General features: G+C 47.5%; 1 protein-coding gene across 1 annotated transcript; it reads left to right on the top strand.

Annotated features, from left to right (window-relative positions):
* The first annotated feature begins 21,223 nt into the window (after positions 1–21,223).
* LOC119315854 lies at positions 21,224–22,625 on the top strand. Its single transcript, XM_037590314.1, has 3 exons — positions 21,224–21,388; positions 21,482–21,865; positions 21,958–22,625. The coding sequence occupies exons 1-3, from the start codon at positions 21,224–21,226 to the stop codon at positions 22,258–22,260; spliced, it is 852 nt and encodes a 283-aa protein (XP_037446211.1). The 3' UTR covers positions 22,261–22,625.
* The last annotated feature ends 409 nt before the right edge of the window (positions 22,626–23,034 follow it).

Raw genomic sequence — 23,034 nt, 5'->3', positions numbered from 1 at the left:
CCCTAACTGTGCGCCGTTGCGATAGTTCGTTGTTTCGAAGCACCACGTGATGATCGGGTGTGATAGATTCCAACGTTCACATACAACGGGTGTAAGACAGATTTACACACGCAATACACTTAGGTTGACTTGACGAGCCTAGCATGTACAGACATGGCCTTGGAACACAGAAGACCGAAAGGTCGAGCATGAGTCGTATAGAAGATACGATCAACATGAAGATGTTCACCGATGTTGACTAGTCCGTCTCACGTGATGATCGGACACGGCCTAGTCAACTCGGATCATGTTATCCTTAGATGACTGGAGGGATGTCTATCTAAGTGGGAGTTCATTGAATAATTTGATTAGATGAACTTAATTATCATGAACTTAGTCTAAAATCTTTACAATATGTCTTGTAGATCAAATGGCCAACGTTGTCCTCAACTTCAACGCGTTCCTAGAGAAAACCAAGCTGAAAGACGATGGCAGCAACTATACGGACTGGGTCTGGAACCTGAGGATCATCCTCATAGCTGCCAAGAAAGATTATGTCCTAGAAGCACCGCTATATTACGCACCCGTCCCACAGAACCAAGACGTTATGAACGCTTGGCAGACACGTGCTGATGATTACTCCCTCGTTCAGTGCGGCATGCTTTACAGCTTAGAACCGGGGCTCCAAAAGTGTTTTGAGCGACACGGAGCATATGAGATGTTCGAAGAGCTGAAAATGGTTTTCCAAGCTCATGCCCGGGTCGAGAGATATGAAGTCTCCGACAAGTTCTTCAGCTGTAAGATGGAGGAAAATAGTTCTGTCAGTGAGCACATACTCAAAATGTCTGGGTTGCATAACCGCTTGACTCAGCTGGGAGTTAATCTCCCGGATGACGCGGTCATTGACAGAATCCTTCAGTCGCTTCCACCAAGCTACAAGAGCTTTGTGATGAACTTCAATATGCAGGGGATGGAAAAGACAATTCCTGAAGTATTTGCAATGCTGAAATCAACAGAGGTAGAAGTCAAAAACGAACATCAAGTGTTGATGGTGAATAAAACCACTAAGTTCAAGAAAGGCAAGGGTAAGAAGAACTTCAAGAAGGACGGCAAGGGAGTTGCCGCGCCCGGTAAGCAAGCTGCCGGGAAGAAGCCAAAGAATGGACCCAAGCCCTAGACTGAGTGCTTTTATTGCAAGGGAAGTGGTCACTGGAAGCAGAACTGCCCCAAATACTTAGCAGACAAGAAGGCCGGCATCACAAAAGGTATATGTGATATACATGTAATTGATGTGTACCTTACCAGTACTCGTAGTAGCTCCTGGGTATTTGATACTGGTGCGGTTGCTCACATTTGTAACTCAAAGCAGGAGCTGCAGAATAAGCGGAGACTGGCGAAGGACGAGGTGACGATGCGCGTCGGGAATGGTTCCAAGGTCGATGTGATCGCCGTCGGCACGCTACCTCTACATTTACCTACGGGATTAGTTTTAAACCTCAATAATTGTTATTTAGTGCAAGCTTTGAGCATGAACATTGTATCAGGATCTCGTTTAATACGAGATGGCTACTCATTTAAATCCGAGAATAATGGTTGTTCTATTTATATGAGAGATATGTTTTATGTTCATGCTCCGATGGTGAATGGTTTATTCTTAATGAATCTCGAGCGTAATGCTACACATATTCATAGTGTGAATACCAAAAGATTTAAGGTTGATAATGATAGTCCCACATACTTGTGGCACTGCCGCCTTGGTCACATAGGTGTCAAACACATGAAGAAGCTCCATGTAGATGGACTTTTAGAGTCTCTTGATTACGAATCATTTGACACGTGCGAACCATGCCTCATGGGTAAAATGACCAAGACTCCATTCTCAGGAACAATGGAGCGAGCAACCAACTTATTGGAAATCATACATACTGATGTGTGCGGTCCAATGAGTGTTGAGGCTCGCGGTGGCTATCGTTATGTTCTCACCCTCACTGCTGACTTGAGTAGATATGGGTATGTCTACTTAATGAAACACAAGTCTAAGACCTTTGAAAAGATCAAGGAATTTCAGAGTGAGGTTGAGAATCAACATGACAGGAAAATCAAGTTCTTGCGATCAGATCGTGGGGGAGAATACTTGAGTCACGAATTTGGCACACACTTAAGAAAATGTGGAATATTTTCACAACTCACGCCGCCTGGAACACCTCAGCGTAATGGTGTGTCCGAACATCGTAATCGCACTCTATTACATATGGTGCGATCTATGATGTCTCTTACCGATTTACAGCTATCATTTTGGGGCTATGCTTTAGAGACTGCCGCATTCACTTTAAATAGGGGTCCGTCGAAATCCGTTGAGACGACACCGTATGAATTATGGTTTGGGAAGAAACCTAAGCTGTCGTTTCTAAAAGTTTGGGGATGCGATGCTTATGTCAAGAAACTTCAACCTGAAAAGCTCGAACCCAAGTCGGAAAAATGTGTCTTCATAGGATACCCTAAAGAAAATGTTGGGTATACCTTCCACCTCAGATCCGAAGGCAAGATCTTTGTTGCCAAGAATGGGTCCTTTCTAGAGAAAGAGTTTCTCTCGAAAGAAATAAGTGGGAGGAAGGTAGAACTTGATGAAGTATTACCTCTTGAACCGGTAAGTGGCGCAGCTTAAGAAAATGTTCCTGAGGTGCCTGCACCGACTAGAGAGGAAGTTGTTGATGATGATCATGAAACTTCAGATCGAGTTGCTACTGAACTTCGTAGGTCCACAAGGACACGTTCCGCACCAGAGTGGTACGGCAACCCTGTCTTGGAAATCATGTTGTTAGACAACGGTGAACCTTCGAACTATGAAGAAGCGATGGCGGGCCCGGATTCTGACAAATGGCTGGAAGCCATGAAATCCGAGATAGGATCCATGTATGAAAACGAAGTATGGACTTTGACTGACTTGCCCGTTGATCGGCGAGCCATAAAAAATAAATGGATCTTTAAGAAGAAGACAGACGCGGATGGTAATGTGACCATCTATAAAGCTCGGCTTGTCGCTAAGGGTTATCGACAAGTTCAAGGGGTTGACTACGATGAGACTTTCTCACCCGTAGCGAAGCTAAAGTCCGTCCGAATCATGTTAGCAATTGCCGCATTCTATGATTATGAGATATGGCAAATGGATGTCAAAACGGCATTCCTTAATGGTTTCCTTAATGATGCAGCCGGAAGGTTTTGTCGATCCTAAGAATGCTGACAAGGTGTGCAAGCTCCAACGCTCGATTTATGGGCTGGTGCAAGCATCTCGGAGTTGGAACATTCGCTTTGATGAGATGATTAAAGAGTTTGAGTTTATGCAGACTTATGGAGAAGCCTGCATTTACAAGAAAGTGAGTGGGAGCTTTGTAGCATTTCTCATATTGTATGTGGATGACATACTGTTGATGGGAAATGATATAGAATTCTTGGAAAGCATAAAGGCCTATTTGAACAAGTGTTTTTCAATGAAGGACCTTGGAGAAGCTGCTTATATATTAGGCATCAAGATCTATAGAGATAGATCGAGACGCCTCATTGGTCTTTCACAGAGTACGTACCTTGACAAGATTTTGAAGAAGTTCAAAATGGATCAGTCAAAGAAGGGGTTCTTGCCTGTATTGCAAGCTACGAGATTGAGCTTGGCTCAATGCCCGACCACGGCAGAAGATAGAGAAAAGATGAGTGTCGTCCCCTATGCCTCAGCCATAGGGTCTATCATGTATGCTATGCTGTGTACCAGACCTGATGTAAACCTTGTCGTGAGTTTGGTAGGAAGGTACCAAAGTAATCCCGACATGGAACACTGGACAGCGGTCAAAAATATCCTGAAGTACCTGAAAAGGACTAAGGAAATGTTTCTCGTTTATGGAGGTGACGAAGAGCTCGTCGTAAAGGGTTACGTTGATGCTAGCTTCGACATAGATCTGGATGACTCTAAGTCACAAACCGGATACGTGTATATTTTGAATGGTGGGGCAGTAAGCTGGTGCAGTTGCAAGCAAAGCGTTGTGGCGGGATCTACATGTGAAGCAGAGTACATGGCAGCCTCGGAGGCAGCACATGAAGCAGTCTGGGTGAAGGAGTTCATTACCGACCTAGGAGTCATACCCAATGCGTCGGGCCCGATGACTCTCTTTTGTGACAACACTGCAGCTATTGCCCTTGCTAAGGAGCCCAGGTTTCACAGGAAGACCAAGCATATCAAGCGTCGCTTCAACTCCATTCGTGAAAGTGTTCAAAATGGAGACATAGAGATTTGTAAAGTACATACGGACCTGAATGTAGCAGATCTGTTGACTAAACCTCTCCCTAGAGCAAAACATGATCAACACCAGAATCCCATGGGTGTTTGAGTCATCACAATGTAACTAGATGATTGACTCTAGTGCAAGTGGGAGACTGTTGGAAATATGCCCTAGAGGCAATAATAAAATGATTATTATATTTCCTTGTTCATGATAATTGTCTATTATTCATGCTATAATTGTATTATCCGGAAATCGTAATACATGTGTGAATACATAGACCACAGTGTGTCCCTAGTGAGCCTCTAGTTGACTAGCTCGTTGATCAACAGATAGTCATGGTTTCCTGGCTATGGACATGGGGATGTCATTGATAACGGGATCACATCATTAGGAGAATGATGTGATGGACAAGACCCAAACCTAAGCATAGCACAAAGATCGTGTAGTTCATTTGTTGTAGCTTTTCTGGATGTCAAGTATCATTTCCTTAGACCATGAGATTGTGCAACTCCCGGATACCGTAGGAGTGCCTTGGGTGTGCCAAACATCACAACATAACTGGGTGACTATAAAGGTACATTATAGGTATCTCCTAAAGTGTCTGTTGGGTTGGCACGAATCGAGACTGGGATTTGTCACTCCGTATGACGGAGAGGTATCTCTGGGCCCACTCGGTAATGCATCATCATAATGAGCTCAATGTGATCAAGTGGTTGATCACGGGATCATGCATTATGGTACGATTAAAGTGACTTGCCGGTAACGAGACTGAACAAGGTATTGGGATACCGACGATCGAGTCTCGGGCAAGTAACGTACCGATTGACAAAGGGAATTGAGTACGGGATTGATTAGGTCCTCGACATCGTGGTTCATCCCATGAGATCATCGAGGAGCATGTGGGAGCCAACATGGGTATCCAGATCCCGCTGTTGGTTATTGACCAGAGAGTCGTCTCGGTCATGTCTGCTTGTCTCTCGAACCCGTAGGGTCCACACACTTAAGGATCGGTGACGCTAGGGTTGTATAGATATGAGTTTGTAGTAATCCGAAAGTTGTTCGGAGTCTCGGATGAGATCCTGGACGTCACGAGGAGTTCCGGAATTGTCCGGAGGTGAAGAATTATATATAGGCAGTGTAGTTTCGGCCATTGGGAAAGTTTCAGGGTCACCGGTATTGTACCGGGACCACCGGATGGGTCCCGGGGGTCCACCGGGTGGGGCCACCCATCCCGGAGGGCCCCATGGGCTGAAGTGGGGAGGAGAACCAGCCCATAGTGGGCTGGTGCGCCCCCCCCCCTTGGGCCCCCCATGCGCCTAGGGTTGGGAACCGTAGGGGAGGGGGCGCCTCCACTTGCCTTGGGAGGTACTCCACCCCTTGGCCGCCACCCCCCTAGGAGATCCCATCTCCTAGGGCTGGCGCACCCCCCTGGGGGGCCTATATAAAGGGGGAGGGAGGGCAGCCGCACCTCAAGCCTTGGCGCCTCCCTCTCCCCTGCTACACCTCTCCCTCTCGCAGAAGCTCGGTGAAGCCCTGCTGCGATCACTGCTGCATCCACCACCACGCCGTCGTGCTGCTGGATCTTCATTAACCTCTCCTTCCCCCTTGCTGGATCAAGAAGGAGGAGACGTCATCCGCTCCGTACGTGTGTTGAACGCGGAGGTGCCGTCCGTTCGGCACTTGGTCATCGGTGATTTGGATCACGGCGAGGACGACTCCATCATCCCCGTTCTCTTGAACGCTTCCGCTCGCGATCTACAAGGGTATGTAGATGCACTCTCCTCTCGTTGCTAGTTGACTCCATAGATTGATCTTGGTGAAACGTAGGAAATTTTTTTGTTTTCTGCTACGATCTCCAACAAAGGGACACTGGAAGCGGAACTGCCCCAAATACTTAGCGGACAAGAAGGCCGGCAACACTAAAGGTATATGTGATATACATGTAATTGATGTGTACCTTACTAGTACTCGTAGTAGCTCCTGGGTATTTGATACCGGTGCGGTTGCTCATATTTGTAACTCAGAACAGGAGCTGCGGAATAAGCGGAGACTGGCGAAGGACGAGGTGATGATGCACGTCGGGAATGGTTCCAAGGTCGATGTGATCGCCGTCGGCACGCTACCTCTACATTTACCTACGGGGTTAGTTTTAAACCTCAATAGTTGTTATTTAGTGCCAGCTTTGAGCATGAAAATTGTACCTAGATCTCGTTTAATACGAGATGGCTACTCATTTAAATCCGAGAATAATGGTTGTTCTATTTATATGAGAGATATGTTTTATGGTCATGCCCCGCTGGTCAATGGTTTATTCTTAATGAATCTCGAACGTGATGTTACACATATTCATAGTGTGAATACCAAAAGATGTAAGATTGATAATGATAGTCCCACATATCTGTGGCACTGCCGCCTTGGTCACATCGGTGTCAAACGCATGAAGAAGCTCCATACAGATGGACTTTTGGAGTCTCTTGATTTCGAATCATTTGACACGTGTGAACCATGCCTTATGGGTAAAATGACCAAGACTCCGTTCTCCGGAACAATGGAGCGAGCAACCAACTTATTGGAAATTATACATACTGATGTGTGTGGTCCAATGAGCATTGAGGCTCGCGGTGGCTATCGTTATGTTCTCACTCTCACTGATGAATTAAGTAGATATGGATATGTCTATTTGATAAACACAAGTTTGAGACCTTTGAAAAGTTCAAGGAATTTCAGAATGAGGTAGAGAATCAACGTGACCGAAAGATAAAATTCTTACGATCAGATCGTGGGGGAGAATATTTAAGTCATGAATTTGGTACACACTTAAGGAAATGTGGAATCGTTTCACAACTCACGCCGCCTGGAACACCTCAGCGTAACGATGTGTCCGAACATCGTAATCGCACTCTATTGGATATGGTGCAATCTACGATGTCACTCACTGATTTACCGCTATCATTTTGGGGATATGCTCTAGAGACAGCTACATTCACTTTAAATAGGGCACCGTCTAAATAGGGCACCGTATGAATTATGGTTTGGGAAGAAACCTAAGCTGTCATTTCTAAAAGTTTGGGGATGCGATGCTTATGTCAAGAAACATCAACCTGAAAAGCTCGAACCCAAGTCAAAAAATGCGTCTTCATAGGATACCCTAAGGAAACCATTGGGTATAACTTTTACCTCAGATCCGAAGGCAAGATCTTTGTTGCCAAGAACGGGTCCTTTCTGGAGAAAGAGTTTCTCTCGAGAGAAGTAAGTGGGGGGAAAGTAGAACTCGATGAAGTACTACCTCTTGAACCAGAAAGTAGCGCAGCTCAGGAAGATGTTCCTGTGGTTCCTGCACCGACTAGAGAGGTAGTTAATGATAATGATCAAGGTACTTCGAATCAAGTTGCTACTGAACTTCGTAGGTCCACAAGGACACGTTCCGCACCAGAGTGGTACGGCAACCTTGTCTTGGAAATCATGTTGTTAGACAATGATGAACCTTCGAACTATGAAGAAGCGATGGCGGGCCCGGATTCTGACAAATGGCTGGAAGCCATGAAATCCGAGATAGGATCCATGTATGAAAACGAAGTATGGACTTTGACTGACTTGCCCGTTGATCGGCGAGCCATAGAAAATAAATGGATCTTTAAGAAGAAGACAGACGCGGATGGTAATGTGACCATCTATAAAGCTCGACTTGTCGCTAAGGGTTATCGACAAGTTCAAGGGGTTGACTACGATGAGACCTTCTTACCCGTAGCGAAGCTGAAGTCCGTCCGAATCATGTTAGCAATTGCCGCATACTATGATTATGAGATATGGCAAATGGACGTCAAAACGGCATTCCTTAACGGCTTTCTTAAGGAAGAATTGTATATGATGCAGCCGAAAGGTTTTGTCGATTCTAAGAATGCTAACAAGGTATGCAAGCTCCAGCGCTCCATCTATGGGCTGGTGCAAGCATCTCGGAGTTGAAACATTCGCTTTATTAAATGATCAAAGCGTTTGGGTTTATGCAGACTTATAGAGAAGCCTGCGTTTACAAGAAAGTGAGTGGGAGCTCTGTAGCATTTCTCATATTATATGTGGATGACATACTTTTGATGGGAAATGATATAGAACTTTTGGACAGTATTAAGGCCTACTTGAATAAGTGTTTTTCAATGAAGGACCTTGGAGAAGCTGCTTACATATTAGGCATCAAGATCTATAGAGATAGATCAAGACGCCTCATAGGTCTTTCACAAAGCACATACCTTGATAAGATATTGAAGAAGTTCAATATGGATCAGTCTAAGAAGGGGTTCTTGCCTGTATTGCAAGGTGTGAAATTCAGCTCAGCTCAATGTACGGCCACGTCATAAGATAGAGAAAAGATGAGTGTCGTCCCCTATGCCTCAGCCATAGGGTCTATCATGTATGCCCTGTTGTGTACCAGACCTGATGTAAACCTTGCCGTAAGTTTGGTACGAAGGTACCAAAGTAATCCCGGCATGGAACATAGGACAGCGGTCAAGAACATCCTGAGGTACCTAAAAAGGACTAAGGATATGTTTCTCGTATATGGAGGTGACGAGGAGCTCGTCGTAAAGGGTTACGTCGACGCTAGCTTTGACACAGATCTGGATGACTCTAAGTCACAAACCGGATATGTGTATATTTTGAATGCTGGGGCAGTAAGCTGGTGCAGTTGCAAGCAAAGCGTCGTGGCGGGATCTACATGTGAAGCAGAGTACATGGTAGCCTCAGAGGCAGCGCATGAAGCAATCTGGATGAAGGAGTTCATCACCGACCTAGGAGTCATACCCAATTCGTCGGGGCCGATCACTCTCTTCTGTGACAACACTGGAGCTATTGCCCTTGCCAAGGAGCCCAGGTTTCACAAGAAGACCAGGCACATCAAGCGTCGCTTCAACTCCATTTGTGAAAATGTTCAAGATGGAGACATAGATATTTGCAAAGTACATACGGATCTGAATGTCGCAGATTCGTTGACTAAACCTCTTCCACGAGCAAAACATGATCAACACCAGGACTCTATGGGTGTTCGATTCATCACAATGTAACTAGATTATTGACTCTAGTGCAAGTGGGAGACTATTGGAAATATGCCCTAGAGGCAATAATAAAATGATTATTATTATATTTCCTTGTTCATGATAATTGTCTATTATTCCTGCTATAATTGTGTTATCCGGAAATCATAATACATGTGTGAATACATAGACCATAACATGTCCCTAGTGAGCCTCTAGTTAACTAGCTCGTTGATCAATAGATAGTCATGGTTTCCTGACTATGGACATTGGATGTCATTGATAATGGGATCACATCATTAGGAGAATGATGTGATGGACAAGACCCAATCCTAAGCATAGCACAAGATCGTGTAGTTCGTTTGCTAGAGCTTTCCCAATGTCAAGTATCATTTCCTTAGACCATGAGATCGTGTAACTCCCGGATGTCATAGGAGTGCTTTGGGTGTACCAAACGTCACAACGTAACTGGGTGACTATAAAGGTATACTACAGGTATCCCCGAAAGTATCTGTTGGGTTGACACGGATCGAGACTGGGATTTGTCACTCTATATGACGGAGAAGTATCTCTGGGCCCACTCGGTAATGCATCATCATAATGAGCTCAATGTGACCAAGTGTTTGGTCACGGGATCATGCATTACGGTACGAGTAAAGTGACTTGCGGTAACGAGATTGAACGAGGTATTGGGATACCGACGATCGAATCTCGGGCAAGTAACGTACCGATTGACAAAGGGAATTGTATACGGGATTACTTGAATCCTCGACATCGTGGTTCATCCGATGAGATCATCGAGGAGCATGTGGGAGACAACATGGGTATCCAGATCCCGCTGTTGGTTATTGACCGGAGAGTCGTCTCGGTCATGTCTGCGTGTCTCCCGAACCCGTAGGGTCTACACACTTAAGTTTCGGTGACGCTAGGGTTGTAGAGATATTAGTATGCGGTAACCCGAAAGTTTTTCGGAGTCCCGGATGAGATCCCAGACGTCACGAGGAGTTCCAGAATGGTCCGGAGGTGATGAATTGTATATAGGAAGTCCAGTTTCGGCCACCGAGAAAGTTTCGGGGGTCACTGGTATTGCACCGGGACCACCGGAAGGGTCCCGGGGGTCCACCGGGCGGGGCCACCTATCCCGGAGGGCCCCATGGGCTGAATTGGGAGGGGAACCAGCCCCTAGTGGGCTGGTGCACCCCCCATGGGCCTCCCCCTGCGCCTAGGGTTGGAAACCCTAGGGGTGGGGGCGCCCCACCCGACTTGGGGGGCAAGTCCCCCCTTGGCCGCCGCCCCCCTGGAGATGGGATCTCCTAGGGCCGGCGCCCCCCTAGGGGCGCTATATATAGTGGAGGGGAGGGAGGGCAACCGCACCCAAGTCCCTGGTGCCTCCCTCTCCCCTCGTAGTACCTCTCCCTCTCGTTGGAGCTTGGCAAAGCCCTGCCGAGATCACCGCTGCTTCCACCACCACGCCGTTGTGCTGCTGGATCTCCATCAACCTCTCCTTCCCCTTGCTGGATCAAGAAGGAGGAGACGTCTTCCCCAACCGTACGTGTGTTGAACGCGGAGGTGCCGTCCGTTCGGCGCTCGGTCATCGGTGATTTGGATCACGACGAGTACGACTCCATCAACCCCGTTCTCTTGAACGCTTCCGCTCGTGATCTACAAGGGTATGTAGATGCTCTCCCCTCTCCCTCGTTGCTAGATGAATCCATAGATTGATCTTGGTGATGCATAGAAAATTTTAAAATTCTGCTACGTTCCCCAACACGCAGTAGCGCCTGGGTATTTGATACTGGTTATGTTGCTAATATTTGCAACTCGAAACAAGGGCTACAGATAAAGGGAAGATTGGCTAAGGACGAGGTGACGATACGCGTGGGAAATGGTTCCAAAGTCAATGTGATCGCTGTCGGCACGCTACCTCTACATCTACCTTCGGGATTAGTTTTAGACCTAAACAATTGTTATTTGGTGCCACCGTTGAGCATGAATATTATATCTGGATCTTGTTTGATGCGAGACGGTTATTCATTTAAATCAGAGAATAATGGTTGTTCTATTTATATGAGTAATAACTTATTTGTGGCACTGCCGTTTAGGTCATATTGGTGTAAAGCGCATGAAGAAACTCCATGCTGATGGGCTTTTGGAATCACTTGATTATGAATCACTTGATGCTTGCGAACCATGCCTCATGGGCAAGATGACAAAGACTCCGTTCTCCAGAACAATGGAACGAGCAACAAACTTATTGGAAAAATACAACTGATGTATGCGGTCCGAAGAGTGTTGATTCTCGTGGCGGGTATCATTATTTTCTTACCTTCACAAATGATTTCATATGGGTATATCTACTTGATGAAACATAAGTCTGAAACATTTGAAAAGTTCAAAGAATTTCAGAGTGAAGTAGAAAATCATCGTAACAAGAAAATTAAGTTTCTACGATCTGATCGTGGAGGTGAATATTTGAGTTATGATTTTGGTCTTCATTTGAAACAATGCGGAATAGTTTCGCAACTCACGCCACCTGGAACAGCAAAGCGTAATGGTGTGTCCGAACGTCGTAACCGAACTTTATTAGATATGGTGTGATCTATGATGTCTCTTACTGATTTACCGCTATCATTTTGGGGTTATGTGTGATAGCCTGGCTTATTAGGGATGATAGACTACTCATATCAATAAGGAATTCCTTCTTTTCCGGAAGCCCATTTGGACAAAACTCCAAAGTTGAGCGTGCTCGGCTTGGAGTAGTTTCAGGATGGGTGACCGACCGGGAAGTTGCTCCCGGGTGCGCATGAGTGAGGACAAAGTGTGCAGAAAAGACTAGTATTGATCTGTGGGGCCAGTCTAGATCCCGCCAGGAGTAATGACCACCGGCGGGTGTGTCCGGGGCGTTACAGGTTGGTATTAGAGCCGACCCTCACGGTTACACGGATGTTTGCGGACAGATGCACGGTCATGTTGTTCATGACGTTTGTGACCCGTCGTGGCACACGGCCTGGCACATGTACCAGATTGGATGCACAGACGTATGTGCCAAGAGGGAACGTTCTTGTGGCCCGACGAGGACGTCGGTTCCTCTGAGTGGGGGTGTATGTGATAGCCTGGCTTATTAGGGATGATAGACTACTCATATCAATAAGGAATTCCTTATTTTCCAGAAGCCCATTCAGCCAGAACTCCAAAGTTGAGTGTGCTCGGCTTGGAGTAGTTTCAGGATGGGTGACCGACCGGGAAGTTGCTCCTGGGTGCGCACGAGTGAGGACAAAATGTGCAGAAAAGACTAGTATTGATCTGTGGGGCCAGTCTAAATCCCGCCAGGAGTAACGACCACCGGCGGGTGTGTCCGGGGCGTTACATTATGCTTTAGATATGATTGCATTCACGTTAAATAGGGCACCATCAAAATCCATTGAGACGACACCTTATGAACTATGGTTTGGCAAGAAACCCAAGTTGTCATTTCTTAAACTTTGGGGTTGCGATGCTTATGTGAAAAAACTTCAACCTGATAAGCTTGAACCCAAATCGGAGAAATGTGTCTTCATAGGATACCCAAAGGAGACAGTTGGGTACACCTTCTATCACAGATCCAAAGGCAAGATATTTGTTGCTAAGAATGGATCCTTTCTAGAGAAGGAGTTTCTCTCGAAAGAAGTGAGTGGGAGGAAAGTAGAACTTGATGAGGTAACTATACCTGCTCCCTTATTGGAAAGTAGTTCATCACATAAATCAGTTCCAGTGATTCCTACACCAGTAAGTGACAAAGCTAATGATGATGATCATGAAACTTCTGATCAAGTTACTACCGAACCTCATAGGTCAAGCAGAGTAAGATCCACACCAGAGTGGTACGGTAATCCTGTCCTAGAAATCATGTTACTTGACCATGACGAAACTATGAATTATGAGGAAGCGATGCTGAGCCCAGATTCCGCAAAATGGCTCGTGGCCATGAAATCTGAGATGGGATCCATGGATGAGAACAAAGTGTGGACTTTGGTTGACTTGCTTGATGATCGGCAAGCCATAGAGAATAAATGGATCTTCAAGAAGAAGGCTGACGCTGACGGTAATGTTACTGTCTACAAAGCTCGACTTGTTGCAAAAGGTTTTCGACAAGTTCAAGGAGTTGACTACGATGAGATCTTCTCACTCGTAGCGATGCTTAAGACCGTCCGAATCATGTTAGCAATTGCCATATTTTATGATTATGAAATTTGGCAAATGGATGTCAAAACTGCATTCCTTAATGGATATCTTAAAGAAGAGTTGTATATGATGCAACCAGAAGGTTTTCTCGATCCGAAAGGTGCTAACAAAGTGTGCAAGCTCCAGCGATCCATTTATGGACTAGTGCAAGCCTCTCGGAGTTGGAATATATGCTTTGATAGTGTGATCAAAGCATATGGTTTTATACAAACTTTTGGAGAAGCCTATATTGACAAGAAAGTGAGTGGGAGCTCTGTAGTATTTCTGATATTATATGTGGATGACATATTGCTGATTGGAAATGATACTGAATTTCTGAATAGCATAAAAGGATACTTGAATAAGAATTTTTCAATAAAAGACCTCGGTGAAGCTATTTATATATTGGGCATCAAGATCTATAGAGATAGATCAAGATGCTTAATTGGACTTTCACAAAGCACATACCTTGATAAAGTTTTGAAGAAGTTCAAAATGGATCAAGCAAAGAAAGGGTTCTTGCCTGTGTTGCAAGGTGTGAAGTTGAGTCAGACTCAATGCCTGACCACTTCAGAAGATAGAGAGAAAATGAAAGTCATTCCCTATGCTTCAGTCATAGGTTCTATCACGTATGCAATGATGTGTACCAGACCTGATGTGTGCCTTGCTATTAGTTTAGCGGGGAGGTATCAAAGTAATCCAGGAGTGGATCACTGGACAGCGGTCAAGAACATCCTGAAATACCTGAAAAGGACTAAGGATATGTTTCTCGTTTATGGAGGTGACAAAGAGCTCGTCGTAAACGGTTACGTCGATGCAAGCTTTGACACTGATCCAGATGACTCTAAGTCACAAATCGGATACGTATTTTTATTTAATGGTGGAGATGTCAGTTGGTGCAGTTCCAGGCAGAGCATCATGGCGGGATCTACGTGTGAAGCGGAGTACATAGCTGCTTCAGAAGCAGCAAATGAAGGAGTCTAGATGAAGGAGCTCGTATCCGATCTAGGTGTATGATACGTCTCCATGTATCTATAATTTATGAAGTATTCATGCTATTATATTATCAACCTTGGATGTTTTATATGCATTTATATGCTATTTTATATGGTTTTTGGGACTAACCTGTTAACCTAGAGCCCAGTGCCAGTTTCTGTTTCTTCCTTGTTTTAGAGTATTGCATAAAAGGAAAACCAAACGGAGTCCAATTGACCTTAAACTTGACGGAGCTTATTTTTGGACCAGAAGAAGGACATGGAGTGAAAGAGTTGGGCCAGAAGAGTCCCGGGCAGCCCACGAGGGTGGGAGCCCCCCCCCCGGGCACGCCCCCTACCTCGTGGACAGCCCGGAGACCCCCCTGACTTGTTCTCGACGCCAAAACCTCTTATATATACAGAAACCTCCAGAAATTAACCTAGATCGGAAGTTCCGCCACTGCAAGCCTATGTAGCCACGACAAATCAATCTAGGCCCTCTCTGGCACCCTGCCGGAGGGGGCCAACCTCACCGGAGGCTATGGAGGAGGATCCCGGAGGGGCCATCATCACCATGAAGGCCATGGACCAGAGGGAGAACCTCTCCCCATCCAGGGGTGAGGCCATGGAGGAGGAAGCACAAGAGGGAGAACCTCTCCTCCTCTCTCTCGGTGGAACCTGAGTGCCATCGGGAGGGGAATCATTGCCGTGGTGATCGTCTTCATCAACATCACCATCATCATCACCATCCTCATCTCTTTTACACGGTCCACTATCCCGTACCCCTCTGTAATCCCTACTTGAACATGGTGCTTTATGCCACATATTATGATCCAATGATGTGTTGCCATCCTATGATGTTTTGAGTAGATATCCTTTGTCTTTGGGTTGATTGATGATCTAGATTGGTACGAGTTGTATGTTTATTTTTGGTGCTGTCCTAGTGTGCCCTCCGTGTTGCTCAAGCGTGAGGGATTCCCGTTGTAGGGTGTTGCAATACGTTCATGATTCGCTTATCGTGGGTTGCTTGAGTTATAGAAGCATAAACCCGAGTAAGGGGATTGTTGCATATGGGATAAAGGGGACTTGACGCTTTAATGCTATGGTTGGGTTTTACCTTAATGATCTTTAGTAGTTGCGGATGCTTGCTAGAGTTCCAATCATAAGTGCATATGATCCAAGATGAGAAAGTATGTTAGCTTATGCCTCTCCCTCATATGAAATTGCAATGACGACTATCGGTCTATTCAACAATTGCCTAGGACAATTCTGCACACCGATCCATCATTATTCCACACTCGCTATTTATAATATTTAGTAATATATTCTAACTTTATGAGAACAACACCTACTTTTATATTTTAGCTCTCCGATATCATGCAAAGTTATCCTCTTCATACCCACAACGTAGTTTTATTTCTCGTTTCTAGTTGGAAGCAAACGTTCGGTGTACGTAGAGTCATATCAGTGGCAGATAGGGCTTGAGAGAATATTGATCTCACCTTTAGCTCCTTGTGGGTTTGACACTCCATACTTGTCACTTCCACCTTTGGGAATTGCTACGATGATTCCCTGCACTTGGGGATTATCAGTGTAATACCTAGTGCATCGGGTCCAATGAAAATCTTTTGTGATAACACTGGTGCAATTGCCTTGGCAAAGGAATCCAGATTTCACAAGAGAACCAAGCACATCAAAAGATGCTTCAATTCCATCCACGATCAAGTCAAGGAGGGAAACATAGAGATTTGCAAGATACATACATATCTGAATGTTGCAGACCCATTGACTAAGCCTCTCTCACGAGCAAAACATAATCGGCACCAAGACTCCATGGGTGTTAGAATCATTACAATGTAATCTAGATTATTGACTCTAGTGCAAGTGGGAGACTGAAGGAAATATGCCCTAGAGGCAATAATAAAGTTGTTATTCATATTTCCTTATATCATGATAAATGTTTATTATTCATGCTAGAATTGTATTAACCGGAAACTTAGTTAATGTGTGAATACATAGACAAACAGAGTGTCCCTAGTATGGCACTACTTGACTATCTCGTTAATCAAAGATGGTTAAGTCTCCTGGCCATAGACATGTGTTGTCATTTGATGAACATGATCACATCATTAGAGAATGATGTGATTGACTTGACCCATCTGTTGGCTTAGCACTATGATCGTTTAGTTTATTGCTATTGCTTTCTCCATAACTTATACATGTTCCTATGACTATGAGATTATGCAACTCCCGAATATCGGAGGAACACTTAGTGTGCTATCAATGTCACAATGTAACTGGGTGACTATAAAGATGCTCTACAGGTGTCTCCGATGGTGTTTGTTGAGTTGGCATAGATCGAGATTAGGATTTGTCAGTCCATGTATCGAAGAGGTATTTCTGGGCCCTCTCAGTAATGCACATCACTATAGTCCTTGCAAGCCATGTGACTAATGAGTTAGTTACGGGATGTTGCATTACGGAACGAGTAAAGAGACTTGCCGATAACGAGATTGAACTAGGTATTGAGATACCGACGATCGAATCTCGGGCAAGTAACATACCGATGACAAAGGGAACAACGTATGTTGTTATGCGGTTTGACCGATAAAGATCTTCGTAGAATATGTAGGAACCAATATGAGCATCCAGGTTCCACTATTGGTTATTAACCGGAAATGAGTCTCGGTCATGTCTACATAGTTCTCGAACCCGTAGGGTCCGCACGCTTAACGTTCGGTGACGATCGGTATTATGAGTTTATGTGTTTTGATGTACCGAAGGTAGTTCGGAGTCCCGGATATGATCACAGACATGACGAGGAGTCTTGAAATGGTCGAGAGATAAAGGTTGATATATTGGACGGCTATGTTTGGACACCGAAAGTGTTCTGGGAGGTTTCGGATAAAACGGGAGTGCCGGAGGGTTACCGGAACCCCCTGGAAGTTATTGGGCCCTTAATGGGATTTAGGGGAGAGAGAGGGCAGCAGCCAGGAGGTGGCCCCCCCCCCAAGGGAGTCCGGATTGGACTAGGGGAGGGGGCACGGCCCCTCTTTCCCTCTCCCTTCCCCTCTCCTTCCTTCCCCCTCCTAGTAGGACTAGGAAAGGAGGAATCCTACTCCTACTAGGAATGGAGGAATCCCCTTGGCGCACCCTCTAGGGCCGGCCGGTATCCTCCTCCCCTTCTTTATATACGGGGGAGGGGCACCCCATAGACACACAAGTTGATTGTTTAGCCGTGTGCGGTGCCCCCTCCACAGATTTCCACCTCGGTCATATCGTTGTAGTGCTTAGGTGAAGCCCTGCATCGGTAACTTCATCATCACCGTCATCACGCCGTCGTGCTGACGAAACTCTCCCTCGACCTCAGCGGGATCTAGAGTTCGTGGGATGTCACCGAGCTGAACATGTGCAGATCGCGGAGGTGCCGTACCTTTGGTGCTAGGACCGGTCGGATCATGAAGACGTATGACTACATCAACCACGTTGTCATAATGCTTCCGCTTATGGTCTACAAGGGTACGTGGACAACACTCTCCCCTCTCGTTGCTATGCGTCACCTAGATGGATCTTACTGTGTTCCCCAACAATATGGACGTCCACGGTCCTGCTGCCGGTCATTAAACGAACGAGTTCGTCCATGTCTGTTAGTTACCGAACCCATGGGGTCACAAGCTTAAGGAAATCATGATCCTACGGGTGTTATTAGAACGGGAGTCGTGAAAATATATTTGTGGAATTGTTTCATGAATATTTGGAATAGTTCTGAGAGGATCAAGAAGCGTTTCGGGGTCACCGAAAGGGTTTCGGTGAATATCGGGTATTATCGATATATTATATATAGGTGGAAAATGTTTCTGGAGATGTTAATATATATATAATGGTCTAGAAGTATTTAGAACATTTTATATTTAATTTAAATATCAACAGGCCTAAAAAGGCCAAGAGGTGGAGGGAATTATGGGCCACAAGGGCCCATAAGGAAGTGGTGCCCCCCTTGCCTTATAGGGGCGGCTGGATTGGGGACTCCTCCCCCTTTGGACGGCGCCCCAAGGAGGGTCTTTTACTCCTTGGTGGCTGCCCCTCCTCCTCCTCCAACCTATATATACTAGGGTTTTTGCTCTATTGATCATACAAGTTTTGGAGCCCCCCTAGTTCTTCTAGTTCTAGTCGGTCCTAGTTGACTAATTCGAGCTAGGCTAATCCTCTTGTCCTCATAATTAGAAGACATGTGTGGTTCTAATCTCCTCCCTCTAATTCTCCGGGGATGATTAGCTTTGGACGGCGAAGCGCTGCCGGATCGTGAAGGCTGCACGCTTGCAGCCAAGTAGAGAGGCCATGTTTTCGGTCTTCGATTCGAGGCACTATTCGTGGGTGGTCCGAGGGATATTTCATGTACGGTTCAAGGGATTCCAAGTATGATCTACACCGATACGTTCTTCTTCCCTGCAACTCGGTGGCGGTGATCTTGATCCCAACCTGTTATGCATCTTCATATTGATCTTGGGTGATTGTAGGTGCGATTTTTTTGTTTTCTGCTACATTTCCCAATAGTAGGGGCGGCACCCGCCCTCGTCCCCGTAAATATTGCGAGTGCACCCAAACCGGCAGACTCATTTAGAGGAGTGCACTCACAAAATCCTCATTCCCCAACGATGAATCATTGGATGGCCATATGATGTTATTGTAAAAGAACTCATCTGAGCTATCCACCATGGTACCTTTTGGGCAAAAGGCCGAACACCTTGTGGGTGGCGACGGAGGCGGGCGTGGTTGAGTTGCGGCTAGTGAAGGGAACCGTCCTCTCCCCGTACATGAAGTAGGCCCGTCGAAGCCCGCGCCCTCCGGCAGTGACCGCCGAGGCAGTGGCGGTGCTGGCAACCCTGGGTAGGAATGCCTTCTCGTGCTCCTACGACGACTATGAGTGACCGCAAAGACTAGCAAGAGTTGGCGTCGGTGGATGCGATGGCGGTGGGGAAGTCTGTGAATGCGGGCGGCGGCGCCTAGGGCAGTGGCAAAGCGGCCGGAACGGGGTGGCGATGGCGGCGACGCCAGGGTGTAGACTATGGAGGGGAAGGGGAATAATGACCGTTGTGCCACAGACAGGCGGGCCAAGGGGGTGTCGCGGGCGCCCATGATGTGTGCGCGTAGATGCATACCCGACCCAATTTGGACCGAGAATGGGTTGCAACAAAAAAACAGGCAGTGTTCCATTTGTGTAGGCGCGTTGGGCCGTGTTTTCTGTACACGCGGACCAAAACAGATGCAGTCGAACGAAAATGCATGTTAGAGCATTTGCAACCGGCATCCTCAAATTCTCTTCAACCATTCGGGAACACGTCCGTTCAGTGACATGACAGGAAAGTGAGGGAAAAAGGTAACCCAACCGAACCCTCATATTGAGGACAAATGTAGGGAGGATATGAGGGCCCATGGGTGTGGCCGATTAGTCTGTCACATAGGACGCGGCCCACCTCAGACCAACTTTTCTCTTTATTTACTCATTATTTTCTTTCTCTCTTCATCTGCACCAATCACATGCAAGTGATCGGACATATGAGAGATAAAATGAGGAGTGTGCGTGCATGGACGGACAAATAGGGGCTCAAAATAGACACGCGGGTCACTGGCCGGGCGCGTCCGCGGGCGTTTAGTGGCAGATTTGTTTTTTTTTGGGATAGGGGGTCAGATTTGCTAAGTCCCGTTGTAGATGCTCTTAGAGCATCTCTAGCAGATCCCGTATAAGTCAGGCGAACTACGGTTTTTTTCGTCCAATTGACGGGACGGGCCAAAAATATGGCCTGAGCAAGTCTGCAAAAAGGGGCCTGGCCCGTAATTTTTTTACAGACGCCCCTTAAACCGACCGGCATTTCGGTATATATGCGGGTGCGGGGTCATTTTAGGCTTCCCATCCGTTATTCCCCTCATCCATCTCCGCCGCAAAATCAAAACTCTGGCGAGAAATCTCTATCCCTATGGCAGCGATTTCTGGCCCATTTGACCACCAGATCTTGGCGGCAATGGCGTCTGCGTTGCAGGGCGTGGCGGCGGGGGGAGGGGAGGGGTTGATGGGCGTAGTGGGTTCGGGTGCCAAGAGGGGGAGCGGTCGGCGGCCGCAGTGGGTTTGCCAGCCGCAAGCGGCGCAACGACGACGAGGTCGGTAGCTCCTTCCTCCGCCCTCCCGTGTTGGAGAAGCGTAGGGAGTAGGCGCGCACCGCGACGCGAAGGCCCGCAACGCCGGCTCGCGGGCGTGGGTGACTTTCATGCGCATCGGAAGGCTCTTCGATCCGTCGATCTATCGCCTCCAGGCGGTCGAGCGCGCATAGTGGGAGGCGAAGGAGGTCGTCGCCGCTAGAGATGCAGCTGCTGTCGTGTGCCCGCTGGCGCTCCGGGAGGAGTACCAACTCGTCTCGACCCTCTCTGACACGCTCATCTACCACACCCTCGACAACAACGAGCCCCCACGACTCCGACGATGACAACGACTACGGCGAGGAGTAGATGCTAGTATGAATTATCTAGTTTTAGTAGTTTATATGTTTGACCTATCTATTGGTGTGCTATGTGCGGAACTATCTAGTTTTAGTTGTATGATGGGCTATGCTTGTATGAATGATCTATGGTGCAAACTAGATGTTTTAAATGGAGTAGGAATCCGGCGAAGTTTAACAAGATCTATTTTGTCCATCCATTCTGTCATCTCGTAAATTTTGTTTACAGAATACTGTAAGGAAAACGCGACGCTTCGGCCGGTCATGCCGCTCTCTTCGCGCACATGCACAACGACAGCACACGCACCACGCGCCTGTGGTCCCACGCGTTTCACCCATGTTCTCATCTTATCCCCAGTAACCACTCGCCCAGAGAAATCCTCGAGCACTCATCCTCTCGCTCGTGTCTCGCCAACCTCGCCGGCAACGCCTCTCGCTCGTGCCACCGCGTATTAGCTCCGATGAGCCTCACCACCGGCGGACATCCCTCTTCTACTTTTTCTTCCTCTCTGGCGAGCTTTTTCCTGCTTTTTTCCTCCTAGCCTCATGTGTCGGCCTCCCTTCCCTACTCCCCGACCACCCGTCTCGCCCAGGGATGGACCACTGTCGGCGGCCGGTTCCCTACTCCCCGACCACCCGTCTCGCCCAGGGATGGACCACTGTCGGCGGCCGGCAGGAGCTATAACCGGCAATGCACGGGAGTTGACCCCGGCCAGCAAGGAGCTACAACCGTAGGACGGAGGAGCTACAACTGGCCACGCCGGGGGCTGCAAGTCTGCAACCGGCGGACAGAGCTACAAGCCAGGGGCCACAACCGACAACCACTCGTGCTGGAACCAACATGCAGGGGTGCTGCAACCGGCAAAAGGGAGTCTGCCAATGGCCATGGGCTACGTCGAGGCGTCACTGTTCCTTTTTTTCTCCAGGTAGGTACAATTGTTACAACCGACGTTTTTTTGTTGGAACTATAGATGATTTTTGCTGGAATCAGCGATTAATTTTTGCTGAGGATCTACAGTGGACGGTGCTTTTCTGCTACCACCGGCGACAGGATTTTGATGCGACCAGTGATTTTTCTATGCCGGAACATGCGGTGTGCTTGATCCATAGCGGCGCCATGACGAATAAAAAGTTGGTACCGGCGGAATCAAATGCTTGTACCGGCAAACCAAAAAGCTGGAACCCGCGGCATCAAATGCTACTACAGGCAAACAGAAAGCTAGAACAGCGATTCAGAAGCTCCATTGACAGAAGAAAAAGTTTCAACCGGCGAACTAAAAACCTGGAACGGGCAGAATCAAATGCTACTACGGGCAAATAAAAAAGAATGGTGTATGCTGAAACTGGTGAAACAGTGCTGCGACGGCGGCGCCCACGCCGGCACGGCGATGTGCTGGGACATGGTGTCTTTTTTTGTTGCAACTGGCAGGGAGTGGGCTTCCATGCGGAACCGTAGTCCCTGAGATGGTTGGCTAGAGGTAGAAGCTGTGACCGGCGGCAAGCAGCCGAGGGCACTGTTGGGAGGCGTCGAGGTGCGAGCGGTCGGCGGCTATGCCCTCGTCGGAGCCGCGCACGGGGATGGAGTTGCGTGTTGACGAGACGGGTTTTTTTTCATGCGTACAGGACGAGCTATGCCGTGTGAATTCGTGAGAGAAGAAAAGAATCTGATGGTCCTTGCTAATCTAATCGAAGGGCTGCTAGGCGACCGGCCCAAATTTGGGCCGGCCCGCCAGCGCCTAGTACCACCCATACTGTAGGACAGCGGTATGCGAGATCTGCTAAGATGCTCTTAGGCCAACTTCACCGTGCAACTTCAAACGGAAGTCCGCTTTGTCCAGATTTTGTCTATTTGTGGTGCCGATGGGTAGCAAAACGGACATCCATGCCCGTCTAGGGTTGGACACGCCCAACGCAGCCGACTACCCCAAACTGTTCGCCTGCTCGCTCGTCCCCGCCTCGTCGCGCCCGCCCGCCGACGCGCGCCGCAGCCTCGCCACGCCGCATGCGCGTCGCGCCCGCTCCCCTCCTGCTCGCCTGCCGCCCCGCGGCCGCCTGGCCGTGCGCGCTCCGCGCTGCCGCCCGCCCGCGCCCCCGC

The sequence above is a fragment of the Triticum dicoccoides genome, chromosome 6A (genome assembly GCF_002162155.2).
Source record: "Triticum dicoccoides isolate Atlit2015 ecotype Zavitan chromosome 6A, WEW_v2.0, whole genome shotgun sequence".
In the NCBI taxonomy this organism is placed as follows: domain Eukaryota; kingdom Viridiplantae; phylum Streptophyta; class Magnoliopsida; order Poales; family Poaceae; genus Triticum; species Triticum dicoccoides.
The sequence above is the reverse complement of the archived record's forward strand: the minus strand, read 5'-3'. Positions and strand labels throughout refer to the sequence as shown.